We start from the raw sequence: 26,422 nt of genomic DNA on the forward strand, positions 1-26,422 counted from the left end.
GTGAAGTAGTGGTTAAGACTGTGGGACTGGGACTCAGGTAATCTGGGTTCTAGTCCCTGCTAACCCATGGAGCTCAGAGTTACTTTAGGCCAGTCACAGACTCTCAGCCCAACCTACCTCACAGGGTCATTGTTGTGAGCATCAGATTGAGAGGAGAATTATGTAAGCTCCCTTAAGCTTCTTGGAGGGAAAAGGGTGGGATATAAATATCATGCATACAGTAAATACAAAAAAAAAAAAACCCACAACACAACAATGTAAGATATCAAATCACTTTTAACTTAGCATTTATTTTAAGCAAATTTTTTTGTATAACAGCACATTTAAGAAAAATCTCACAATATAAATAACTTTTTAAGAAGGAATATGAACATATCAGATTATAAACCCAGTATTTATCCAAGAGCCTTATCCATACTTGATTAATTTCACATGCATGCTGCCAAAAAGATTAATGACACTGAGCTCCAAAATATGGAATTAAAAATTTTATACTGCAATCTTAGGCATGGCGATTCAGAAAGCAGGCATATTCGTTTTAATTGTTTTGCTCCCAAATAGCTCTGTTACACCTTCTGGAGGACAATACTCTTCAACATTAATAACTGTGTAGGAGAGGGAGTGTCAGGAGGTGTAATCTTGTTGTGAAACCTACACTTGACTGAAGTTCTCTGCTTTCCATAACCAAGAATAGCAGGAACCTTGTCCTCGCTTCTATCTGCCACCAATTATGTATCAGAATATGTAGCTATAGTAATGATATAATTAGCTGCAAGAAGGGGCAAGGCAATGTGTGTGTGTATGTGCGCGCACGCGAGCATGTGTGCCAGGAGGGTATGTTAGTTATGTGATCACAAAAATTTCTCTGATAAAAGGATTACATACAAACATTCCTCCCTGCAGCACCAGAGCACCAGCACTGGAAAATTTACTAAGAAGCTTTTTTATGCAATGCAAGTTCTGTCCAACTTTGTATTAAAGGAGGTGAAATGTGATGTGATAATTTTTTCAGCATACTTTATTTGTTAGCACAGTTATGACTCAGCTCTTCTGGCAAAACAACAAAGGAGGAGCTTTCCCCAATATTCATGTCCAGCTGTTTGGCACCACAGTCTAGACTGTAATATAATGACTCAGCAGGGTAAAATTAGGCATCTCTGAAATTCTTCATGGGGTAAGAACTGACATTTCTACAAAGTCTGAAAAAAATCAGCCCTTTAACCTGTGGTATTCTTCATTCAGCACTGATAGGAATCTTAATTAGAGTGTTTCCTTTGGCTTTCTAAAGGACCAAAATAACTGCAATGGCTAATTAATTTAAAAACACAAAGAGAACTTTGCTGAACCAAACCAAAGGCCAATCTACTGCAACAGTCTGTTGTCCTAGTTGCAGTAGATTGGCCTTTGGAAGCCCATAGGTAAGACAAGACCACCTTCACATTTATGTTCTCTTGTAATTGCCAATGTGCAGACAAAAAGTAAAAATCTGGCAACTAGCTGCTGTATAGAAGCATAATAGATTGGTGGGACTTGGGAAAGGCTTCTAAATTGTACTGTAGGATTGTGAAATTCTTGCTAATATTCCTTTCTGCCCTCTTTCCCATCTTGCTTATGGTTGGTGGTGTGAGCAAGTTCCGTGCACAGAACCAGCCAGATGTTTGGGGTGGGGTGGAAGATAAGCACACATTTGGATTAGCTCTATGCTTGAACTAGCTTATGGTTTCACACAGCTTTTATAATTTAGTTGTATATTTTATTGTTGTGTATGTATTGAACACTTTCTAGGGAATAATATACAGGGTGTCCCAAAAAAATTGGCATTATTTGAAATGTGAATATCTGAGTAACTACATGTCCTAGGCAAACAAAATTAAATAGGCTTCATGTTGAACAATAAAAGATTTATCAAAATTCGAACTAGAAATTCAAAGGGATGTAGATTTTATAATCGATTTCACAAAGCTTCACAAATGTTCAATATGCACACTGCCTGTGACACAACACACGTCAAGTCGGTAGTCCACCTCCTGCCAAACACGCTGTAGCATGTCTTGTGTAACATTGCGTAACTAACATTAGCTAGTTTTTACACATTTTGTTAAAATTTGAGATCAATTGAGCGAGAATTGTTTATGTTATTAGACTACGAAATGATGTCAAATTTTTTGGGGCACCTAGCCTTCCCCAGCCTAGTGACTTCCAGATGTTTCAGACTACAACATACATCATCCCCAATCACTAGCTAGGAGCACCAGGTTGGAGGACACTTGTATTAAGCAAATAAAAATGAATAACATAAAACATAATGTGAAACTATTACTTATGACAGACAAACGTCTCTTTCTGGCAGCATTTCTGCTTCACTGCTGATATGTTGTTGTCCACCAACCTGTTAAGCTGTTACAGTCATACTGATTTAATTCTATTGAGTCTGGCTTTTCTTGTGACTTTGATGGAAACTACAGCATGAAATTATTTAGAATGTAGGGCTGGAATATTCTTTCTTCATAATGCACGTGGGAGAGAAAAGAATGTTGTAAGCAACCTTTTATGTACTGGAACTCATTTAATCTATGACTGTGGCTCCTTGTTTAGAACTATAAAAGAATTATGAGGAAAATTCTAAAACACTAGCAAACCTCATGGGAAACATTCTGGGTGGATGGGATGGTCCACAAATATGTTTCTCAAACCACTTTCTTGGAGCATTAAACTTCAATTTATATACCATTTAGCTAGGAATGCTTTTCACTCAATGGGACTTACCTTCTGAGTAGGCATGTCTAGGATTGTGCTGCAAGACAACTGCTTTTCTTTCATTATCATTTCAGTATTAAAATCACTCATACTGGAGGGAATCAGTGACCCTCAAAATTTCTATTGTAAAGTGAAGATACTTGTTTTTCCTGAAATACAATCTTAGATGTAACCAGGAATAGTTGTTGCAGTCTGTTCCTAGGCACAACTATAGTCACTAATTTGGGTTCTACATCTGAATTTTATTCTGGAAAAATCATAATTTGATATATTATTGCAATATCTCTTTTAATGACATCATGAGAAGTGCACTTATGAGAAATTACAGCAGCTTTTAAATTTGCTTAGGTTCCTCATTCCCCAGTTGCCATTTACAATTGGAAGTTAAAGGCCCCAACCTGCAAATAGACCTGTTTGTTAAGAGACTCATTGTATCTACTTGCAAGTAAAGCTGATTTTGAGTAAGTGTCCTCCAATGCAATCCTATGAATGTCTACTTAAACTGAAGTCCAACTGAGTTCCTTGGAACTTTAGCATTCCACTTGTTAGATCTTTCATGAAACAGGCCAAAAGAAGTTTGAAGAAAAGCAAATGAGCAAATTTATTAAGAATATGGCAGGCAAGATGACATATTATTACATATGTAAGGCAGAATGCCTTGGAACTGCACAGTACACATATAGAACAAAGCTTTTATAGTTTCCTTCGTCCTCTGACAACCTTTTCCTAGGCCCCTCCCTTCCCAAGGCTAGAAATTTTCCTCCCTCTGTTCGTATCTTACCTAAGAATGACCCTTTCAAGATGTAGCTCAAACACTGATAGCTGGCCTGGTTCCTTCTTGTTCTCTCTTACCTGAGAGCAGTTCTCCTTCTGCTACATACACACAAGTTCTCTCTAATTGTGTATTTGTTAAAACAAAGGAGGCACCTTCTTCTCCAATACCCTATTTCAAGATGTAGGCTGGACCATCTATGCATGAATTTACTACTGCTACTGCTACTGTATTTCCCCAAAAATAAGACCAGGTCTTATATTAATTTTTGCTCCAAAAGAAACATTAGGGGTTATTTTCAGGTGATCTCTTATTTTTTAATGTACAACAATCTACATTTATTCATTTATTCATGTACAAAAATCTACATTTATTCAGTCATGTCATCTTTGTACTAAATGCATCTGTCTGGCTGATGATCTTAATTGGGGCTTATTTTGGGGGTAGAGCTTATATTACAAGCATCCTTAAAAATTGTGCTAGGGCTTTTTTTCCAGTTAGGTCTTATTTTTGGGGAAACAGAGTACTACTACTACTATTCTGTCCAAACTAGTGCTATCACTTAAAAAAATGTGTTGTGACTATCCATTGTATAGTTTATATATCCAGTGTTTGAAAGCTCCTTGAGACAGAAGGAAATGGGATGATGGCCATTACTTTGAATTACTGTATAAATATATTCATAGGTAAATAATAGGCCTAGTTCTGTATGTTCCAGTTTTTTTATTGTTCTGAGTCAGACTTTAATGTGCCTTTCTAACTCCATAGTTGGTTATGGGCAGATCTTCCATCATGGATTATCTTTTCCAGAAATTAACTTGCTATATGCACAATTCAAACACAGAAAAAGTCCTGTGACTCCAGCATTGCCCAGCCAGTCATGCTAAATCATGAAATGAACAGCAAAGGATATGTTTCTCAGATAGTTTAAAAATAATGCTCAAAAAGACTAAACTGAATTACTTAAATGACCATTTATGTTCCATCACTCAGACATGTATGAAATAAATGAATTGTTTCAAAATACAGCAAATAAGTACTCTCTCCACTATTATCAGCGATTTGAGAAAACAGTGGAATGCAATGAAGATCAAAAGTGAAATATATACATAAAAGGAAAATGAAATCCTCTCTAATATTTAGATTTTTAATACAATGCAAAGGATTCAAATTATCTTTGCCTAAAAGGATGTTTCCAAATGAATGTTTTGTGGTGCCATGGAAATATACAGGTTCAGCTGTTATTTTCTGCTCACCATCTTCCTGAGTTTTCTTGCAGTGTCTTCATTTTCTGTAGGACAAAAAATCTGTTAAGGAGAAAAAACACAACTGTGCAGTGCCTTCCAGTTGCGAGTGGTAGGAGGGCTTTCTTTGAAAACAAAGTAGTTTCATACAAACGTATTTATAATAATTAATGAAACTGTTGTTGTAGAGCAAGGTTCTGGCAGTTTACTCATAATGGAGTACCTTGACTGCTTTTAGTCTGAAGTCAGTAGAAGCACATCAAACTGCACGAGGTAAATCAAGCTGCATGTCTCCTGCTGTAAATTTTCTATTGACGTGGGTAACAGAATGAGCACCACATTGGTGAGGCAAGTGGTGATGGGGAATATATAGGTGGTGGTGTTTCAGCTTTGCACTACTTTCCTCAGCAAGGATCATCTGGTGCTGGGTCTGATGTTCAGCATGCAGGAGTACTTAACAGGAGTATATTCTACTGAACTTACTTTGGAGTGCACATCATTCAAAAAATATCGACATATTGTTCTGGTTTTACTATTCTGTTTATTTTAATGTTTGTTTTTTATTTTTCGATTTATAGCCTGCCTTTTTCCTACAAAGGGCTCAAGGCAGCTTACATCATTCTCCTCCTCCATCTTATCCCCACAACAACAACCCTGTGAGGTAGGTTGGGCTGAGAGTCTGTGATCGGCCCAAAGTCACCCAGCTGGCTCCATGGCTGAGCGGGGACTCGAACCCAGATCATCTGAGTCCCAGTCCCATGGTCTTAACCATTACACCACACTGGCTCTGTTGGTTCTGTGTTTTATTGTTTTTAGAAAAACAATAGAAAAACAAAAATAACAATATACTGGATAGCAGTATATACTCTAAGACTGCAATGCTAAGTACTTGTTAGGGAATAAGCCCCTTTGAATTCAATTATGTCTAAGTAAATGTGCATTAAATTGCATTATCAAAATATAAATATTATGGTTAAAGCAAACTTAACATTTACAAAATATTCAATAAGATTTTATCACACAGATCTGGATCTAACATGCAGAACTCAACCAAGGACAATGCTGTTTGTACACTGTCTAATTAAAAGGCTTGGGAGCCACTAATGAAATCATAGTAAAAAAACAACAACATAGGACTGTGGCAACTAAATATGTAAACCAAATGTTCACACATTAATTGAATCCAAGAGCTATGACAGACTGTGGTTTTCTTAGCATGAATTATTCTAGCATGAACTGTAACATATGCAGGCCCCAACATTCGCAAGAAGAATGTTAAGAGAAAGTGAAAGGCATTTGGAGTGAATTGTTTGTTGCTTTTTAAGTGACCTGAAAAGACTGTCAGGTTGTGTAAATATACAACAAAGTAAAAGCTTATTTGTTTTTATACAATGTCAGATCAACTTCAAGAAGTACATGAAGAGAGCACAAAGGTTTGCTCAATTTCTTTATGATTAAAATACTTTTAAAGGATTAATTTTGAAAACTGGAGGAATTCCAGCTGTAATTAGGTATTTACAACATTATTTTATGTTGTATTTGCACTCCATCAGGAGTACAGCATGCCCTTATGTTTCATAGGTATTCAGGCTCCATTAAGAGGTATAAGACTGGGAACAGTGGAAGTAGAGACTCAGATGTTACAATAAAACTATTCTCACATAGGTAATCAAAACTCCACTATCATGATGTCTTAGGAACATATAACACATTGTGAAGTTTCCTTTTTTACAGAATTATTCAAAGTAACCATGAACAGTTACAAATTTAAGCAAACCACATGTATGTCAATTTCTTTACAATCTTTTTAAGAACTCATGATCTCTATTTGGTACAAGCAAGACTATCTGAAAATGGTAATTATTCCATATTCTAATACAATAATGTGTTATGCATTTTCAGTATTAGTAAATTCAGTAAAAGGACACCAAACTTTATAAAAAGCATCAAGTTCTACTTAGCTTCTTTGTGCTGTAAGATTCCTAGTGATTTTTTGCATAGGTACAAGGTTCCACATTTCTATATGATGAGAAGAGCATGTTTGCTAATTTCCATTTAACAGCTATGGCCAACCTGGCTACTACCCACAATAATGGCATGAGTTCTTTATATCTATCTTATTTGTATATTAGACAAAATATAGAGATAGAAGCCCCAGTTTTACAGATGTTATTTTTTGTGCAACTTCACTAGTGAAGGCAAGAACCTGGGCTCAGAACCTTTACAGCAGCGGGCAAACCGAGCACACAGGCAAGTAGGTGCCTCTGATGGCTCTACACCTCAAGCAAGTATGGCTTGTATGACAATTAAAATAGCTCTGCTTTACTGATGTAGCATGCCAACTGTGCATCTTCCACTCTGTGGGGTCCAGAATCAGGTCCCAAGAGTCCCATTCCAAATCTCTAACCTCTAGACCACACATAATTAGATAGCATCATGAGGATGCCCTGTAAAAAGTGAGTGAACAAATCATGGAAATTCCACAAGCAATGCCTAGTAAGGAAGCACTGTTAGCCACAAGTATACTTGCTTCAAAGGTATAATCACATCACCATGTGTTGCCTGTGTAATTTCCAATAGGAAAGAAGCTGTGGCTTAAGTCTGACTAGAAACACCCTTGATGAGCAAGTTCCACTCTTGTCCTTTACATATTGCAAGGCCAAGCCCTAGCATTAAGGAACAAAAATTAAGCTTAGCTCCTGCCTCTCAAATAAATTCATCTCCACCCTATCTTTTATTTTAACTTTGGTTGAGTTACACATTTAGTTTTAGCACTTTGTTGATTTTATTCTCAAAGTTGGTTTTAGCTTGGTTCCTGATTCATCTAAGGTAAGCCTGAGTCATTTCCAAGTAATTGCCTTATTCCAATAAGTACAGTGGTACCTTGGCTCATGAACTTAATCCGTTCCATGACTCTGGTTGTGACCCAAGTCAAATTTCCCCATAAGATTCAATGTAAATAAGGTTAATCCATTCTGGCCCCTCCAAATGTGGTTGTGAGCCAATTTTTGGTCATGAGCTGACTCAAATTTTCCCATAAGGTTCAGTGTAAATAAGGTTAATCCATTCTGTGACTATTTTTTAATCAGAAAAATTTGAAACAAAACGACAAAGAACAACAAAGTACTGTACAGTACAGTGGAGAATACTAACCTAGGTGGGGGGGGAGGTTATTATTTTGAGGGAGAGTCCCCCTCCATAAGGACACTGGGGAGATCTCTCTCAGGGATTTCCTTTCTTCTTTGTCTCTTAGCTGCAGGGTCAATTATGGTGAAAAATCTGTCTATAGTCACTTGTTTTTTCCTGTGCTGCATAACCCTCCGGAAATGAGAGACCACGTTATCGTTCATCAGATTCAACGCTCTGTTCATTACAGTTATGTTGGGGTGGTGCTTCTCAAAGAAATCCTGGCACTCATTCCATTTTTTCATAATGGATTGTATCACATCACTGCTAACCTCCTCCCTGTCTTCCTCTTCCTCAGTGGAATCCTCCTCAGCAAGTGCCTTCTGCTACTGCCTCTGGAGTTCAGCAAGTTCTTCTGTCGTCAGCTCCTCTATCTCTTCCCTGCATGAACGCAACTGCAATCATGGCCATCTCCCCATTCAGGGGGGTGGGGAGATGGCCGCAATCTTGGTTGCCATCCAATGCGGAGTTCACAACCCAAGTCAAAATTTTCATGAAATTTTTGTTCGTGACCCGATTTGGTTGTGAACCAAGGTGTTCGTGAGCTGAGGCACCACTGTATAGATCAGGGGTCGGCAACCCACGGCTTCGGAGCCGCACGTGGCTCTTGAATCCCTCTGCTGCGGCTCCGTCGCTCAAAACGCGCTGGCACAGCTGCTGATCTGCTCGAAGCTCCACTCAGGAATGCAGTGTTAGCTAGTTAAGTAAATCGCTACATTCCTCTGCTAAAAAGCTTCCTGCAGGCTCTCATGTTACACGAAAGGCTGCTGAAAAGATTCTCTTTGTCCCAATGTAATCTCCTTCATCTGAATGTTAAAAGCTGTGCATGGGACCTGTCACAATTCACATCACTTGACTGTTTATCTGCTAATCAGTCACTAAAACACCTATATCTGTGATGTACTGAGCTTTACCCCCCTCCAACCATGGATAAATCCGAAGAAAAGTTTCTGAAGAAAACCGAAGGTTTAATGATACGTGGGTAGATTCATTTGCTTTTACTGCTGATGAACTTATGGGCTTTGCTGTTTAATGCATGCAGCCCTTTAGCACTGACTGACTCTGCAGTAAGTTGTTCTATTCAAAATATATGAAAGGAATCCTACTAGTTTATAATGTAAGATTAAAAATAACAGTTTTTAGTGACTGAACAAGAGCTGCAGCTAAATCATAATGAAGATATAGATCTACTTCTTTGTTTTAAGAAGATTCTTACAGAAGATCCAGCAACATTATAACATTGGGAGAGGGATGTTTGTACAGTATTTCACTACATGATAAAAGGATGAGGGCACACAGAAGCAGACGGCATGTTTGGTTTGCTGCTAGTGGATAATATAAGTTTGGCTTTTTATTTCATAAATGTGAGGACTCAGATAGACACTGAGTATTTTATTTGAAAGTAACTTTCAACCCAGCGTCTTTTTGTTCTGAGTTCAAAATGTTTTTGTTGCATGCAGAAATAAAAGTGTTTTCTGTGTAGCAGTTCGTTGATTTCATAAATGCAACACACTATAGTTTTTTTTATACATATTATAAAGGTAAAATACTATATATGCAGTGTTATCTTCATTTTAGATGTCAAAAGGGTTTTGTGGCTCCCAGTGTTTTCTTTTCTGTGGGAAATGGGTCCAAATGGCTCTTTGAGTGTTAAAGGTTGCCGACCCCTGGTATAGATTATTAGAAAAGACAAGTGGCCTCTTTAAACCTCTTGTCACATTTAGTATTCTGGCTACATGAACATGTGAATTCCAGGATAATTTAGAGACCAGTTTCTCATTACTGTTTTTAATACATGTGATAAAATGGAAGAAATGTCAGGCAATAACATTTGCACTATAAAGAATTTCCAAACCAAACAGGAAGAGAAAAGAAAACAACCAGTTGCATTTTGGAAGTATCTGCTATGTTTTGTTATCACAGTTGTGGGATACTGAAAATTTTTAGTTAACATTTCTTTACTGGTGATAGGAAAGTTTGTAGTGTGTTATTTTAGATATTTTTCTTGAACTTGAGTAGCATATGATTCACATAAGCAACTATGATGTAACTGGCTATGTAAATGGAAAAGAAGTGCAGCAATCACACCTTTACAAAATATGGAGTTTAATTCCATATAATTCCATATAAATCCATGCAGTTTAATTCAAGGTATAAGCATTATATAACATGTGACTGCTACCTTCTACTTTAAAAAAATAATACAATGAATAAGGTCTCTGTTTCATAACGGAGTGACTAACAGTTTTGCAGGCATCTTGCTCACCTGTTTCTACTATGTCACTGCCGATAATTCTGTATCTCTCTCTTTTTTTTAAAGTCCTGCATCCAGATCTATTACCTGTTAGGTAATACAGGGAAGAGTAGCAGGATCCACCAGGTGATGTTGGACAGTAATTCCTAACCACTATAGTCAGTGGTGAGGGATCATGGGATTTGCCATCCGACAACAGGAAGGCTAGAAGTTGCCATCACTGCTTTAACAGGATCAAGCCAAGGATCAAGGTCTATCAAAGATCTGTAAAATTTATATGTCACATTTGTTTTTAGTGAAAGATTGGATAACCTTATATGATTTTCCTGATTCATGAACCATTGGCTGTTGATAAAAATCAATCAAACTTAGCCCACTGGTTTCTGCACATTAAAAGTGCACCAGCAGGCCAGTCCCCCCAGTCAATTAACCCTATTTATTCATAATGATGTTATAATTACTATGCAATGTGTGTACACTATAGAATTTCTGAAAAGCTAGCCGTAGCTAATATGATTGTCACTATAATCAAGAGTGTGTGCTTGACCCTCAATGAATCTTGTTTCAGACATATAAAGAAAACCTTCACTAACAAAGCTTAGGGAAGTTGACTGCTGTATTAAGAAATTTGCATGTTTTTAAATGTTTGGAACAAAGTCATACAATAAGGCAAAAATATTGACCAAAGATAAAGTGAATGAGATGTGACCCTGTGAACTGTATTGTGGGCTTAAGAATAGAGTAGGAATGAACACGTGGCTTTCTAAAGGGCTTAACAGTGCAACCCCACATACTGCTTGCTTAGAAGAAAGAGATACTTCCAGGTAAGTGAGCATAAGATTGCTGCAATTGTAGGCAAACCTACACAGGCCAAAGTCCTCCAGCTTCCAGCATTGCCTTTTTTGTCTAAGCATGCATAGGAGCGAGCCCTGATACTGTAGCCGGCGTCATGTATTTTGTAGTTGAGTCGTCTGTTGGGCAATTAAAAAATAAATCGCTTGCCTCACTCGCAAGCAAAAGGCTGGCTACACTAACGGGGGCGGCAAGAGCACGGCTCGCCTATGCACCCCTCCTCTAAGTGCAAGTATGCTAGGAATGTGCCTCCCTCCGCTGCCTCCCTCACGCTGGGGAAACAGCCGCCGTCCGCTGCGCCGCTGGAGACCGCTACACGCAGCGTGCTCTCCCGCGCCTTTTCTCCCGCGCTTCCTCCCTGGGCTTGCCTGGCTCTCCCCTCCTTTGGCGCGTCCCTTCCCCGCCCACCCGGCGAGGAAAGACCCTGCCGGCTCGCCGCTCCGCCTGCTGCAGTAGCCTCCGCTAGGGCTCCGAGGCTGCCGTCGTCCGCAGCCTGCCTCGCCGGAAGGCTGGAGCGAGCGTGGAAAACCCTGGTGACTTCTGCATCACCGGACCGCTGGCTTTCTGTTGCCGACTTTAAAAAAAGTAAATAAACGGACTGTAGCTACTGGACCACTTCAGGTTTTAGCCTGCGCAGACCACAGTCGTGGCAAGAGGTTTTGCGAGCGACGGATTCATTGCGAGAGGTATGATGCCCAGGCACTGCGGGATGTGTTGCTCTCGAGCTGCTGGAAGCGAACTGCATGTTTGGAAGCCAAAACGCTTCAGTCCCGAGGCTACTTCCCGGCAAGACAGTCCGGCTTGAACGAAACGGGATATAACTGTGGGAAGCCCCCTTAGATTTGCCCCGTTGCCTCTGTGTGTTTTGTGTGCATGTGTTCTCCGTTGACACGAATACGATCTGAACTGCGACGTTCGAGTTTGTTGAAGTGAATGGCAAAAAGCATGTTTAAAATTAAAGGGTGTTGGCGAAGAGATAATAAGGTCTGCAGTGGGTCAGAAGTCTATAATGAAGCTGCAAATCTGGGGGAAAAAGTCTAGACTGCAGTTCCATGGACACTGCGGAGTTAGTGCCACGAAGCATTAGAATAAGGCTTCCTAGGAGCAAGCTGTTACTTCTGTTTAGCACCTGAAGAAGTTACTGACACTACCTGGTGTTGCAAAGACTCACCAGTGTTTGATATAATCGTAGTTTCACGGATAGGGATGCTCACTCCTAAGTGGACATCAGTATGTTTAGAAGATGCTGAACAGCCTTCTAGGAACTGAGAGCATCATTGTGATTCCTCAGGGGCCAGTGGTAAGGGAGACAGACTAAAGTTAATAATGTTTGCACAAAAGCTAAACCTGCCAGGGCATATGATAATTCATTATCTTGGCTGTGCAGAACTGGTAAGCAAGAAACAATTTAAGAGTCTGCTGAGATTCTGTACAGATTTGTTAATGCAAGAGATTTTGCTTCTCTGGAACAGGCAGTCTTTAAATTCAGAATCAGCTATGCCTTTCCTTTTTGGAAAACTGACACTAATTTTATCCAGATTGCCTCTTCTAGCACTGACAAGCAGTGTGTTGGAACCACAAGTCTCTTTACTAAGGTTACTTATTTGATTTTCAGCCTCAGAAGCCTTGTTTAAATAAATGAAATGAATTCAGTAGAGAGAGCAGGAAAAGTTGAAAGAGCGGGTATAAGACCTAAAGAATGATTATAGTTAAATAAAAATGACAACAGGATTTTGATTAGGCTGCATGGAACCCCCCAAAGCCATGGGCTGAAGAGAGTAGTGGTTTCTGTAAGATCAAAGTACCCTAAACAGAATGAATTTTATGCATTATTTAAGCCACAACATTTTTATAAAGTTTTTTAATGTCCTTTGATGATAATCTGAAGAATGGTTATGCTGCCCCAGAAGCTGCATAGGCCCCTCCCTGGAAATGAGGGGATGTGATTGGTGGTCTATTGTATAATAAGCAAGTGATTTAGTGCACTGGATACTAAAGTATTCAATGCACCAAGAAATTATTCTTTCACTCCCAGTGGAGCATGGTAAAATAATTTAGAGGATAAAGTAACTCATCAAGGGTGTTCCTTAGAGACTTCCCAGGTCTTATTTCATTGCAAAGTGCAATGGGATTAGTGTTGACAGCACTAACCTTAAGAACTCAATCAAGCCATCACCAATAACAGAGAAAAAACAGTTTCTTTGCCAAAAGTAATTATTTCTCTCCATGCAGTGGTTTCAAACTTCTTTGGAGACCACTAGTGGAAAATTGTCTTCCTTTGAGAGCCACCTGTCAACTGCATTCTCAGTCCAGTAGCAATTCTCCCCACTTAACCCTCTGTGAAGCATTCTCCCACACTCCTAACTGGGACACTGATGACTCATGCACCAAGCTCCTGTGACTCATTGGTGGCTTGTGAGCCTCTGTTTTAGAAACACACCACTCTATTGTATTTGGGATGTAAGTCTGGAGCTAAGGAGAAACTGAAGTGGCCTACAGAATCCTAGAATTTGTTTCCAAAGAAACAAAGTACAGCTTCAGAAAAACACTATGCTATTTAATGCTCTTCCTTCCAAACATGTCATTGAAGTTTAATTTAGCTACTTGCATATACCTGCCAAATCAGTGGCTATCTGATCATGGCTGTCATTCCACTGTGTCTTTCAAGTAATTATTTATATAGTCACATACAGCTGGCATATCAGTGACTCTATTTCTGGTTCATTTAACCTAAATTCTTTTCAGTTATTTGGTGACCTTTTGAGTATGATATGAGTAGGCTGCACTAAGGTTAACTTGGAAAAAGACTACATCATATATTTTCAGTTCTATAGGAGTGGTCTGGATTTAAGTACTGTATTTGGGGAAATCTATGGAATTCCCACTAATAGTCTAATTGGGAAGATGGACTGATAAGAAAAGATTGATTTGAGCGGGATTGTAGTCAGTTGTAAACTTTCAAGCATTGGAATGAATAGTTTAAATTTCTGTAAGATAATATGATTAGACTGCTGGAGTGCTTATTAGGAAAGAATAGGGTCCAAGTAGTGCATTAAAGGGAAGAATAAGTTTTGTGTATTGGTTGATTCTGGATAAGCAATTCCATATCACCATAATGGTGAGATCCACCTTGAAGTCCTGGGACAGAGCAGGAAAAAAATCTAAATTTCTAAAGTTCAACAACTACTCCACCAGTGGTTTTTAAGAGCTGTTGTGAATGGGCTCCTGGACATATAATTGGAACATGATACAATCCAAGTTAGAAATCCATTTGAGCTACAGCTTTGTTATATTCTGAAGTGAATGCAAGATGTTTTAATACCTTCCCTTAGAAGCCCATGATAACAGGAATGTAGATAATGTTGTTAGTTAATTGCATCTTACTTTACTGTAAACGTTATTTTCTTTGTAGGGATTGCTTTGGGCCATGTATATTGGCATTGCAATGATGGATGCACATACAAATCAATGGGATTTCTGAATGTGTAAAATGCAGGACTGCAGAACCAAAAACTGCAATTATGAAGTCCCAACTAAATATGGTAGCTATGATACCTTTCACCCTGCTGGGGGCAGGAGGTGAGTGACTTCAAGGGGATGACCTACAGCAATGCCCACAGCTCTATTCTTTGGATGGGGCAATGAATATGCATGTATGCAGGGGTTTCTCCATCTCTCAGTCTAGGTGGCACCTTCAGACCCTTGTGTTTGTGAAGATCTGCCCATAGAAGCATGTTTCTATCTGTTGATAGTTTTCCCTCATTGGATTCTGGAGATTCAAATTAAAAATTAATTTCAGATAAACTATTATTGGAATGTCATAAAGATACTAAAACAAGTTCTTTATTCAATTGTACAGTCTTAAAAGAAACAAGAGTTAAAAAAGCAAGGAGCAGATTTTGTCGAATAAGAACTTGGGCAGTTGCCATTCAGTGATTCAGGCCACTGGTCCATCAAGCCAGTATTGTCTGCTCTAATTAGCAGCAGATCTCTGTCTGCAAGTAGGAACTGCAAGTAGCAGTGTCTACTCTGCCACTGAGCTATGGTTGCACTTCATCTATCAGTGACAGTATATTCAAACTAAGCATAGAATGACTTATATCCCTTCTAGGAGTTGCATAAAATGCAGTATTGGATAAATCTAGATTGTTCTGCCCTCTAGTGGCTGCATCACAAGCATGGTGTTTAAGAAGAATAGCATGTTAAAATAAAGAAAAACTAAGTTCTTTTACATATCAGCAACCCAGCCTTCACAATGGGTAAAATATTGTAAAAACAGATTAAACAGTAAATATAAAAGACACAATTACATTTATAATCCAATTAAGCATTCTGGTATCTTTCTGGTATCTAAATAGAAAAGTCTTATAGTGTTTCCAAAAGAGGCTTAGAACTGATTGTCAAAAAGTGTATTTGGTAATGGTGAATGTTTAAATATTTATTACCAGAGGTAGTGTGCCAATCTCTAACATGGTTCAAATGGGCCATTTTTTATTATCTGTTCTTTGCCCAGAATTGGAACATTACTACGCATGTAGGGCAGGTGCTATATCTTTATCCTATCCACCTACCATCTTGGGTCATGAAAAAAGCAAATTACCCACAAGGGTCAGAAATACACAGGTGCCCTTTAAGGACTGGTGCATTTTTCTCAACCTGGTGTCTTGGACTTCAGCTCCCATAAGTCTTAGTCTGCATGGCCAATTGTTAAGGGTTGCAGGGAGTTATAGACTAAAGCATCTGATGGTGAGGAAAAACTGTTCTAGAGCCCTAAATATGTAATTGTAGTGAAATGTAGCCCTGTTGTCATGGAGGCTAAGATACTATATCACCTACAAGAGATCTTTAAAAATTAGAGAATTCTTGTACTATGAATGGCAGCTGTAGGAGGCTAAGCAGCTTAGGTGTTCAGTTCAGAGATATATGACTGAGTGGGAGGAAGTGCTTATGGAACCCTTCCCCTCTGTTTTGAAGTCAAGGAAGGGGAGACTGTAGGAGAGCCAAAGAGTGAGCTAGGACAGGCTTTTCTGCCATTGCTGGGGCAGTCTTCAAACATTACACTCTCCATTACATCACATATGCCATATGCTAAGAGGTTAATTATAAGCTACCTTTCTGAGTTTGCTTTAGTAGGAAACATGTACTTAACAGACCAACATGCAATATAAGAAGTTGATGTGGTCTCTGTGGCCGTGTTAGTTCTGGTTTCAAACATTGGCAACACTCTGCTCATTTTACTACAGAAACCATGTAAGGGAACAGAAGCTATTAATACCTCGAGCTAGAAAGGATCTCTCACTGAGAAGACGTAGGGCCAGTTTTAGAAGCTTAAAACTGTTCTGTGCGGTGGAGGTTCCAGAAATACAGAATGGAGACAGCGGCATCTAGAAGCAGGTCATATTTCTGCTTTCTGCATGAATTCGATGGCATATGTTTCAGTGACTTTGCTTGAATTAATTGCTATCATTAAATGACCACTATGCACACAGATATGCCAGGTGAGATATGCGCTTCCTCCACATAGAAAAGTTGTACCCACAGGGTTAAATGGGTCCTTAGCTATTAGTTTACAAAATGTTTCTCAGCTGGCTGATAGAATGGGGGTGGGGGGAACAGCTGCAAGGGATGTTGTGGGCTGCAAGGAATGACAGATACCTCTTTTCATTGAGTGTTTTAATATTGTAACATGGTTTTCATGTCCATTCATAATATAATATCTGTCTAGTCCTCAGTTTACTGTTGTATTGTCTCTTGTAGTTGTTAGTCGCGAAGTCGTGTCCGACCCATCGGAATCCCATGGACAACATTCCTCCAGGCCTTCCTGTCCTCCACCATCTCCGGGAGTCCACTTAAGCTGACACCAACTGCTTCAGTGACTCCATCCAGCCACCGCATTCTCTGCCGTCCCCTTCTTCTTTTGCCATCTATTCTTCCCAGCATTAGCGTCTTCTCCAGTGACTCCTTCCTTCTCATTAGGTGGCCAAAGTATTTGAGTTTCATCTTCAGTATCTGGCATTCTAAAGAGCAGTCAGGGTTGATCTCCTCTAGCACTGAACGGTTTGATCACCTTGCGATCCAAGGGACTTGCAGGCGTCTCCTCCAGCACCAAAATTCAAAGGCCTCAATCCTTCGGCGCTCAGTCTTCCTTATGGTCCAGCTTTCACAGCCATACATTGCAACTGAGAAAAACATAGCCTTGACTATACGAATTTTTGGTGAAAGGGTGATGTCTCTGCTTTTTAGTATGCTGTCTAGATTTGCAATAGCTTTCCTCCCAAGGAGCAAGCATCTTTTAATTTCTTGGCTGCAGTCCCTGTCCACAGTGATCTTGGAGCCCAGGAAAACAAAATCTGTCAGTACCTCCATTTCTTCCCCATCTATTTGCCAGGAAGTGAGAAGACTGGATGCCATGATATTAGTTTTCTTAATGGTGTGTTTCAAGCCAACTTTTTGCACTCTCCACCTTCACCCGCATCAAGAGGCTCTTTAGTTCTTCTTCACTTTCTGCCATTAGAGTGGAATCATCTGCATATCTGAGGTTGTTTAATTTCTCCCAGCAATCTTAATTCCAACTTGTGATTTATCTAGCCCTGTCTTTCTCATGATGTGCTCTGAATATAATTTGAATAGGCAGGGTGACAGTATACAGCCTTGCCGAACTCCTTTCTCAATTTTGAACCAATCAGTGGTTTCCTGTCCACTTCTCACTGTTGCTTCTTGACCCGCATATAGGTTTCTCAAGAGACGAATAGGATGGTCTGGTACTCCCATCTCTTTAAGAACTTGCCACAATTTGTTGTGATCCACACAATCAAAGGCTTTAACATAATCAATGAAGCAGAAGTAGATGTTTTTCTGGAACTCCCTAGCTTTCTCCATGATCCAGCGTATGTTGGCAATTTGATCTCTGGTTCCTGTGCCTCTTTGAAATCCTGCCTGTATTTCTGGTAGTTCTCGGTCCACATACTGCTGGAGCCTAGCTTGTAGGATTTTGAGCATCACTTTGCTAGCATGTGAAATGAGTCCAATGGTGCGGTAGTTTGAACATTCTTCGGCATTGCCCTTCTTTGGGATCAGAATGTAAACTGACCTTTTCCAATCCTGTGGCCACTGCTGAGTTTTCCAAATTTGCTGGCTTATTGAGTGGAGCACTTTCACTGTATTGTCTTTTAAGATTTTGAATAGCTCAGCTGGAATACTGTCACCTCCACTAGCTTTGTTGTTGCTCAGACTTCCTAAGGCCCATTGGACTTCACATTCCAGGATGTCTGGCTCGAGGTCAGTGACCACCCCATCGTGGTTATCAGGGACATTAAGCTCATTCTTGTATAGTTCTTCTGTGTAATCTTGCCACCTCTTCTTAATCTCTTCTGCCTCTGTTAGGTTCCTGCCATTTTGGTCCTTTATCATGCCCATCTTTGCATGAAATGTTCCCTTCATATCTCCAATTATCTTGAAGAGATCTCTGGTCCTCCCTATTCTATTGTTTTCTTCTATTGCTTTGCACTGTTCATTGAAGAAGGCATTCTTATCTCTTCTAGCTATTCTCTAGAATTCTGCATTCAGTTGGGTGTAGCTTTCTCTTTCTCCCTTGCCTTTCGCTTCCCTCAGCTATTTGTAAAGCTTCCTCAGGCAGCCATTTTGCTTTCTTGCATTTCTTTTTCTTTGGGATGGTTTTAGTTGCTACCTCTTTTACAATGTTGCAAACTTCCGTCCATAGTTCTTCAGGCACTCTGTCTATCAGATCTAATTCCTTAAATCTATTTGTCACCTCTACTGTATATTCATCAGGAATATGATTTAGGTCATACTTGAGTGGCCTAGTGCTTTTCCTTACTTTCTTCAATTTAAGCCTAAACTTTGTAACAAGAAGCTCATGATCTGAGCCACAGCCAGCTCCTGGTCTTGTTTTTACTGACTGTATAGAGCTTCTCCATCTTTGGCTGCAGAGCACATAGTCCATCTGATTTCTGTGTTGACCGTTTGGTGATGTCCATGTGTAGAGTCATCTCTTGGGTTGTTGGAAAAGAGTGTTTCCTATGACCATCATATTCTCTTGACAAAATTGTACCAGCCTATCCCCTGCTTCATTTTGTACTCCCAGGCCAAACTTGCCTGTTATTCCAGTTATCTTTTGGCTTCCTACTTTAGCATTCCAATCCCCCATGATGATAAGGACATCATTTTTTGGTGTTAATTCTAGAAGGTGTTGTAGGCCTTCAAAGAACCAGTCAACTTCAGCCACTTCAGCATCAGTGGTTGGGCATAGACTTGGACTATTGTGATGTTGAATGGTTTGCCTTGGATTCGAGCTGAGATCATTCTGTCATTTTGGAGATTGTATCCCAGTATTGCTTTTCCTACTCTTTTATTGACTATGAAGGCTACTCCATTTCTTCTGAGGGATTCTTGCCCGCAGCAGTATACCTGATGGTCACTTGAATTAAATTCACCCATTCCTGTCCATTTTAGTTCACTGATTCCTAAGATGTCAATGTTCAGTCTTGTCATCTCTTGTTTGAGCACATCCAGCTTGTCTTGATTCATAGATCTTACATTCCAGGTTCCTGTGCAGTATTGTTCTTTACAGCATCGGACTCTCCTTTCACCACCAGGTACATCTACAACTGAGTGTCCTTTCGGCTTTGACCCAGTTGCTTCATTCTTTCTGGCGCTACTAGTACTAGCCCTCTGCTTTTCCACAGCAGCACATTGGACACCTTCCGACCTGAGGGGCTCATCTTCCGGCATCATTTGCCTTTTGGTACTGTCCATGGGGTTTTCATGGCAAAGATCCTGGAATGGGTTGCCATTTCCTTCTCCAGTGGCTCACATTTTGTCAGAGCTCTGTGCTATGTCCCCTCCGTCTTGGGTGGCCCTGCACAGCATAGCTCATAGCTTGATTGAGCTACGCAAGCCCCTTCGCCTCGACAAGGCAGTGATCCATGAAGGGGGTCATTGTGTCTAGCTCCTACATAATTTTTGTTGCTTTTCTGTAAGGGATCTTTTCTTGCTCTCAACATATTTCTTGAAGTGTGGGAGTTATAAAGAAGTACATACTATATCTCTTTATAGTACATAGAAAAGTTTGGTAGTGCTAATCACAATAGGAAAAAGTGCTTCCTACATCTGTCTTACAATTCCTTTCTTTATAGATCCATATGTAACCAACAGTAGTGTTTGAATTCTCTACTAAGCATGATTTACACTCAACTTATCAATGACTTTCACCCCTCCCTGCCCCACATACACATTCCATGTCATTGTCTGCACTGATACTTGCACTGAGTCAGGGTAAAAATAGTGGGAAAAGGCTTCCTGGATTTAAACTACACATTATTTTTAGACGCTTTTTTTCTCTTACCAATAAATAGCAGAGGACATCATGAGGGATTTCATTGCAATAGCTTCCAGATGAAGCTTTTATACTACTGTTCTGCTGCATTCGCAGAAGCTTACAGGGTGTTCAGACAAGATCATCTTCTACTTGTGACCCCCTTATGTTTTCCTACCATTTCTTCCATCTTCTTCTTACCACAGAAAATCTGTTAAGGAAAGAAAAGATGGAAGAGCTGCACAATGCCTTCTGATTGTTAGTGCTAAAGGCCCTTTATTTGGTAGCACTTTGAGGAGCAGCTTGCAGTAGTATTTTCCATTAGAATGTAGAGAACAGGAAGGTATCAACTTTGAGTTAAGATGGCATCCTTCCTGCATCCCTTCCCTGACTAACACTCACATGTCTCCCACAGTACTTGAGGAGGAAGCACGAAAGAAGTGTCCCAAGACTGCTCCTGTCCCCTAGGCTGTTGGGTGGGATTTCTTCCATTACTATGACAGATACCCATGCAGAGACCTGGTTTGTTAGATGGCTCACTCGTGAAGAAATGCATGTATATTTCAAAGTATTTGTGATTTTAACTGGAAAAATGTATGAAACCAAATCTGAAGTACCAACAAATACACTTCTAGAGAGGAGGAGCATCAGCTGTTGTTTAGCTTCAGCCTCACAAGCCGTTCTGGGATTATGCTGGTGTTCCTGACAGATGTCATAGAATTCAACTGTCCTCAAATCAGTATCTGGATCAGAGCTGTTATCTTTTTTTTCCTAGAACTGGAGCCACAGGTTATTGTGCACCTTTTCCTTAGCCTTTAATTCTGAGTTGACAGTAATTTTTACAGTTATGTGGACTTCAGCCCTTTTTGAATGCTGGTATATAATGCCAAAAAGAGAGCTCTCTTTAGCCTGACCTGCACTTTAATTACAATATCTAACCATAGATTCTAACCAGATGGATGTCCCTAAATGCCTAGCTTTGGAGTTATAATTAGTGCTGTCATTTCCACATATGACTGAGGTTTCCATATTGCTGAATTTATGAAGTGGGAAAGGAGAGCAAACTTTACTGTCCAAAGGGTAACACCCAGTGTTTTTGTAAATATTTTAAAGCGCTAAACATGTCTTGTGAGAAGTCATGTTTTTTCCAGGTTACTAATACTCAGAACCTCTGGGCTCAGTGTAGATTTACCATAGGCTTTTAAGAAAGTTACTCTTTGATAAACCCCATGTTTTTCAACTTCCTTTGAATGCAAATAGCTTCTAAAATGATCACTTGTGCTAAGTCAGGGAATGTTTACTAAAAAATCTTTTTTTTAATGCCACAAATTTCTAGTGCCTCTTTCCATGTTGGCTTAAAAAAGTGTGTGGGCAGCTGGAGTCATAGGAAAAATATAAAGTCTCCATTTAAGTTGACAACTCAAGGCACAACCAGTAGTATATATTGATACAAAAGATGATGAAATAGGCTCTAGGGACCAGTTCTCATCCCACAAACTAATAGCTTTCTTACCCTACTAATCTTTTATTGTACTCACACACTTTATTGTGAAACAACCCTTGTTCCACTTCAGTATGTGAGGTATCTAGCCCAAGGGTGGACAACGTGTTGCCCTGTAGTTGTTTTTGACTACAGCTTCCAACAGCCCTAGCTAGCATAGCCAGAAGTGATACATGATCGGAACTACAAGCATCTAGAAGGCCATAAATTATCCACCCCTGACTAGTCCATGAAGAAGCACTTTAAAACAGTCTTAATTATTAACAAAGATTTACACATGACAGGGTTTTGCAGACACACATGGAAGCAATAAGAGTTCTTCTCTCAAATTTTTCCAGAATCTTGTTCCATTTAAAAGAATGCCATTCCTACATAGGCTTCTCTAACCCACTTAGTGCACAGGATCAGGTGAGATCCTGTGTTGAAATTATTGAGGTTTGGATGGTGATCGTAAGATCTCTGATCTTGCCAAGGAAATGCACTAAGATACTGTTTTGGTAGCTTTAGGAGATGGGCATTTTTCTGTTTAAAAAAGCCTTTGAAAATAGCTGCTATAGATCCACGTGGGATCATGGATTAATTGCTGAATGATCAGCGGTTCTTGCTTCCTTGGAAAGGTTGCTGATGGAGAGGTGAGTGATGCACAGTTTGAGGTGTTAGAGTGAGGCAGTGGGGAGCTCTTCTCATAGGGTCCATCCCTTCCCCAATCACAAGACAGTGGAAAGAGTGTCATTTCCTCTCTCATCATCCCTCTCTAGCATCCAGTGTCTCCAATCTCACACGCACACACAGCAGCTCTCGCACCAAGCCAGAGAATAAAACAACAGCACATGCTCATGCTTTAACCACTTTTTTCCTTGTTTATAAAACAGTTGCAATGATAAAATCAAATCTCTATTCCAACCCCTTCGCCATAACCATGATTTTCTTCCTTCAGATTCATGGGGCAGCCATCAAAAAATCTGACAATTTCTTTTGGTGAAAGAGCCACTTCCCCATCCCTGTGCCATAAATTCCTGGTACATTTGAGCCAGAGGCATCCCTTTTTTGGCTTACTTTGACCCTGACCCATCCCTCCAAACAGTTTAGCTTCCTTGACAGGCTCAGCATTATGGAGAGTCCTTTCTGGGTCCCTTGGGCACAGCCTTTTCCAGCTGCACCAAAGAATTCTGATGACAGCTCTCCTGACCATATTCCGATTACACTAAGAGCTCTCCTGACTGTCTTTCCTGGGCACTCTGTGGGCAGGGGGCACAATTACTCACCCACCAGTTCTTGAATGGCTAAGACCCTTGATCTTCTCATAAGCAAGAGTGTTGCAACTTACAGGCAGTTCTGATCAATCCTCTCCTCCCAGGAGGGTCCTCACAGACAAATGGTCTGATGCTGGCAGAGTCAGTCCTGGAGGAGGATTCATGATCTTCCTTGGACCTGGCACACTTCGCCCAGTCATGCATGACAAGGCTGAGAGGTACAAAACTCTCTTATTCTTGAGAATAAAGTTCAATCACAGCAAAATAGTAATATACACAAAAAGCATGGCAGAGTCCTCTTAGACCTCTGCTGATAAAGTAATGATGACAGATGCCCAGTGAATTGAAATTTCTGCTGCAAGCGCTGATTGGCACATTTGAATAAAGGTGGTTCCTGCACTTACCTGGAAGGCTAGGCTACCGGGGGGTTGGGCTATGAACTTTTGGTGGGAGATCGCTCAATTCCTGGCCATTTGTATTACTGCAATTTGTATTGACAATGCTTGGGACGTGACCAGCCTGCCCAGGCTTAATGTCAGTCACCCAGTTTGTCCTACAGCTCCATCATATAACATGGGAGGACTGACTTGGCATCAACACCATTATCTCTTCGGTCCCAAGATGAGACCAGGCAACAGCATTCTATAAGTGCTCTTCCTTGTAGCAATGTTCTGTTTGAGCAGGTACTTGAAGAAAGGCCACCAATTTTGAATGCCTAATCAGATTCCAAAAGGGAGAGAGTCTCCATCAGGTACTGCAGTCCTGAGCCATCCAAGACTTTGTAGGTTAAACAACACTATGAATTGGACCAGAAACAGTTTTATGTAGCTACAATATTTGTTATCTTCAGGCAACATACAGCATTTCCTATGGGCCTTAAAGAAACCAGGACACAAGTTTTGAATCAAATAGTTCCATTCATCCTTTAAAAATAAGATTTTAAGGTTCCCAGACAAAGAATCCTGCACTGCTCCTCAAATACTTTACTGCATTCACTTGCGTACAGATAGCAATGGATTTGGAATACAGCCTGTATTCTTCCTAATTCTAGACTTACCATAGTTCCAAAGTCTTAGCCACCATGCAGTTAAAAGAACAAACAGAAGGAAAAATATTTCATGAATGTCTCCAGTTTTTCATAGCCAAATGAATAATATGCTCAATATTTATGTAATTAAATGCAGAAGGAAGCCATAACCTAAAAACAAAAAAGTTACTGATGGTTGTATGAATACCTTATTCTGTGCTGTTTACTGTATCTATAGGAGTGCTGGTGTTACTTTAATGTCTTTTCCATGATGTAGAAATAGTACCATACTTAGGTCATCCTTTAAATGGAAACTCCTGTGAATTTTACAGTTTTTAGATAAACATATCTTGTGTTTCTGTTGTTTTTAAAACAGAAAAGAACAAGACATGATGGGCCCTGTTCTACTGCTACTACTATTTTTCACTCCTGCCTTGAGCATTATTGAAGGAATAGACATTGAACAAGATTTCAGCTGGCAATTAAAAAAAGTGCCACAGATTGTAAAGCAAAAGACTTTCTCTCTTGACACTCCTAAATTTGAAGCTAATGTCAAGTTAGAGTTGAGTGGAGTATGCGGAATTGAGTGCCAAAGGACACTCCCATTGCCACACTTGGCTGACCTGAAGGAGCTGCTCTCCTATGAGACTATCTTTGAAAATGGCACCAGGACCTTGACTGAAGTGAACATCTTGGGGCTCGACACAGAAGGCAATGCCACCACCACCACCTCCACCACAAAAGTGCTGTCTAGGAGAAAGAGACAGGTCTATGGCACAGACAGCCGATTCAGCATCTCAGACTTGCGATTCCTGACCAATTTCCCTTTTAACACAGCCGTAAAGATTTCCACAGGCTGCAGTGGCATCCTGATTTCCCCAAAGCATGTGCTCACTGCTGCTCACTGTGTGCATGATGGTACTGATTATATCAGAGGCAGTAAAAAGCTGAGAGTGGGTTTGTTAAAGATGAAGTCCAAAGGCAATGGCAAGAGGCGCAGGGGTGCCCAGAGAAACACAAGAGAGATATCAGAAGTAGAGAATCACCAAGACCTGAAGCAGAGATCCAGGAAAAGTCGAACTGGAAGAAAACAAAAGGACTCTGGAGCAAATAAAAAGAAAGAATCTGACAATAAGCCCTCTTTCCAGTGGACCAGAGTTAAAAGCACTCAAATCCCCAAAGGCTGGTTGAAGGGTCTAACTGGAGATGTTGCAGTTGATTACGACTATGCTGTTCTGGAGCTCAAGCGTCCCCACAAGAAGAAATACATGGAGCTAGGCATCAGCCCCACTAGTAAAATGATGCCTGGAAGCATGATTCATTTTTCTGGATATGATGCTGATCGAGCTGGGCAGCTAGTCTATCGGTTTTGCAGCATATCAGATGAATCCAGTGATCTATTCTACCAATATTGTGATGCTGAGCCTGGCTCCACTGGATCAGGAATCTACCTGCGCCTTAAAGAACCAAACAAGAAAAAGTGGAGGCGCAAAATTATTGCCATTTACTCTGGTCATCAGTGGGTGGACATCAATGGAGAACAGCAGGATTACAATGTTGCAGTTCGAATTACTCCCCTCAAATATGCCCAGATTTGCCTGTGGATACATGGGAACAATGAGAACTGTTCACAGGGCTGATGACAGCCAACACAGGATCCCCTGGTCTCCAACAGTAGTGAAGACGCACAGCAGTAAATGCCAAATGTGCAGTGACTTGGGTCTGATTCTATTTGAACTTGAAACCAGCAGGTGCCTTTTGATATACTGAGAGATTGAAAACATGTACGCAGCATTAGCACTTAAAACTGGGTTGTTTAAATTGACCATAGATGTGAGGTGCACTCAAAATCTCAAATTGTATTACTGTATTTATTGTTTTTACATTGTGATAAATTTGAGTAATTCATATTATAGGCAAAAGAAAACAATGGCTCCTTCTCTTTGCTTACATTTTTAAAATGAAGCATCTTCTCTTATAACTGGTACTATTAAAATAGGTAATTGTTTTGTTTTGTGTGTATTTACTTGTCTCAGGGTTCTGCTCCAATATGATGCAGGTTCATGCTCACTGTTGTACAGTATCTGTACGACTAAGTTGTGAAACACTGGGAAAAGACAAGCAGCAAAGGTCTCCACTAATGCTCACTATATACAATACACACTGAGAAGGCTCTGCCAAGTTAGCCCAGCTTAGGGTATATGTGAAACTCCACACTTTCATTGTCTTAAATTCTAAAATA

The 26,422-nt window shown here is 40.1% G+C and overlaps 1 protein-coding gene across 1 annotated transcript in view; it reads left to right on the top strand.

The window, feature by feature from the left end:
• The window catches only part of PRSS35 (serine protease 35), a 32,788-nt gene extending 6,611 nt beyond the window's left edge, over positions 1-26,177 (top strand). Inside the window, exons 2-3 of the mRNA XM_044421583.1 lie at positions 11,519-11,751; positions 24,557-26,177. Of these exons, the coding sequence (XP_044277518.1) occupies positions 24,570-25,820 (1,251 nt within the window). The 5' untranslated portion in view covers positions 11,519-11,751; positions 24,557-24,569 and the 3' untranslated portion in view covers positions 25,821-26,177. The remainder of the gene's footprint in view (positions 1-11,518; positions 11,752-24,556) is intronic.
• The last annotated feature ends 245 nt before the right edge of the window (positions 26,178-26,422 follow it).

The sequence above is a fragment of the Varanus komodoensis genome, unplaced genomic scaffold (assembly GCF_004798865.1).
Source record: "Varanus komodoensis strain SLA01 unplaced genomic scaffold, ASM479886v1 scaffold12, whole genome shotgun sequence".
NCBI lineage: Eukaryota > Metazoa > Chordata > Lepidosauria > Squamata > Varanidae > Varanus > Varanus komodoensis.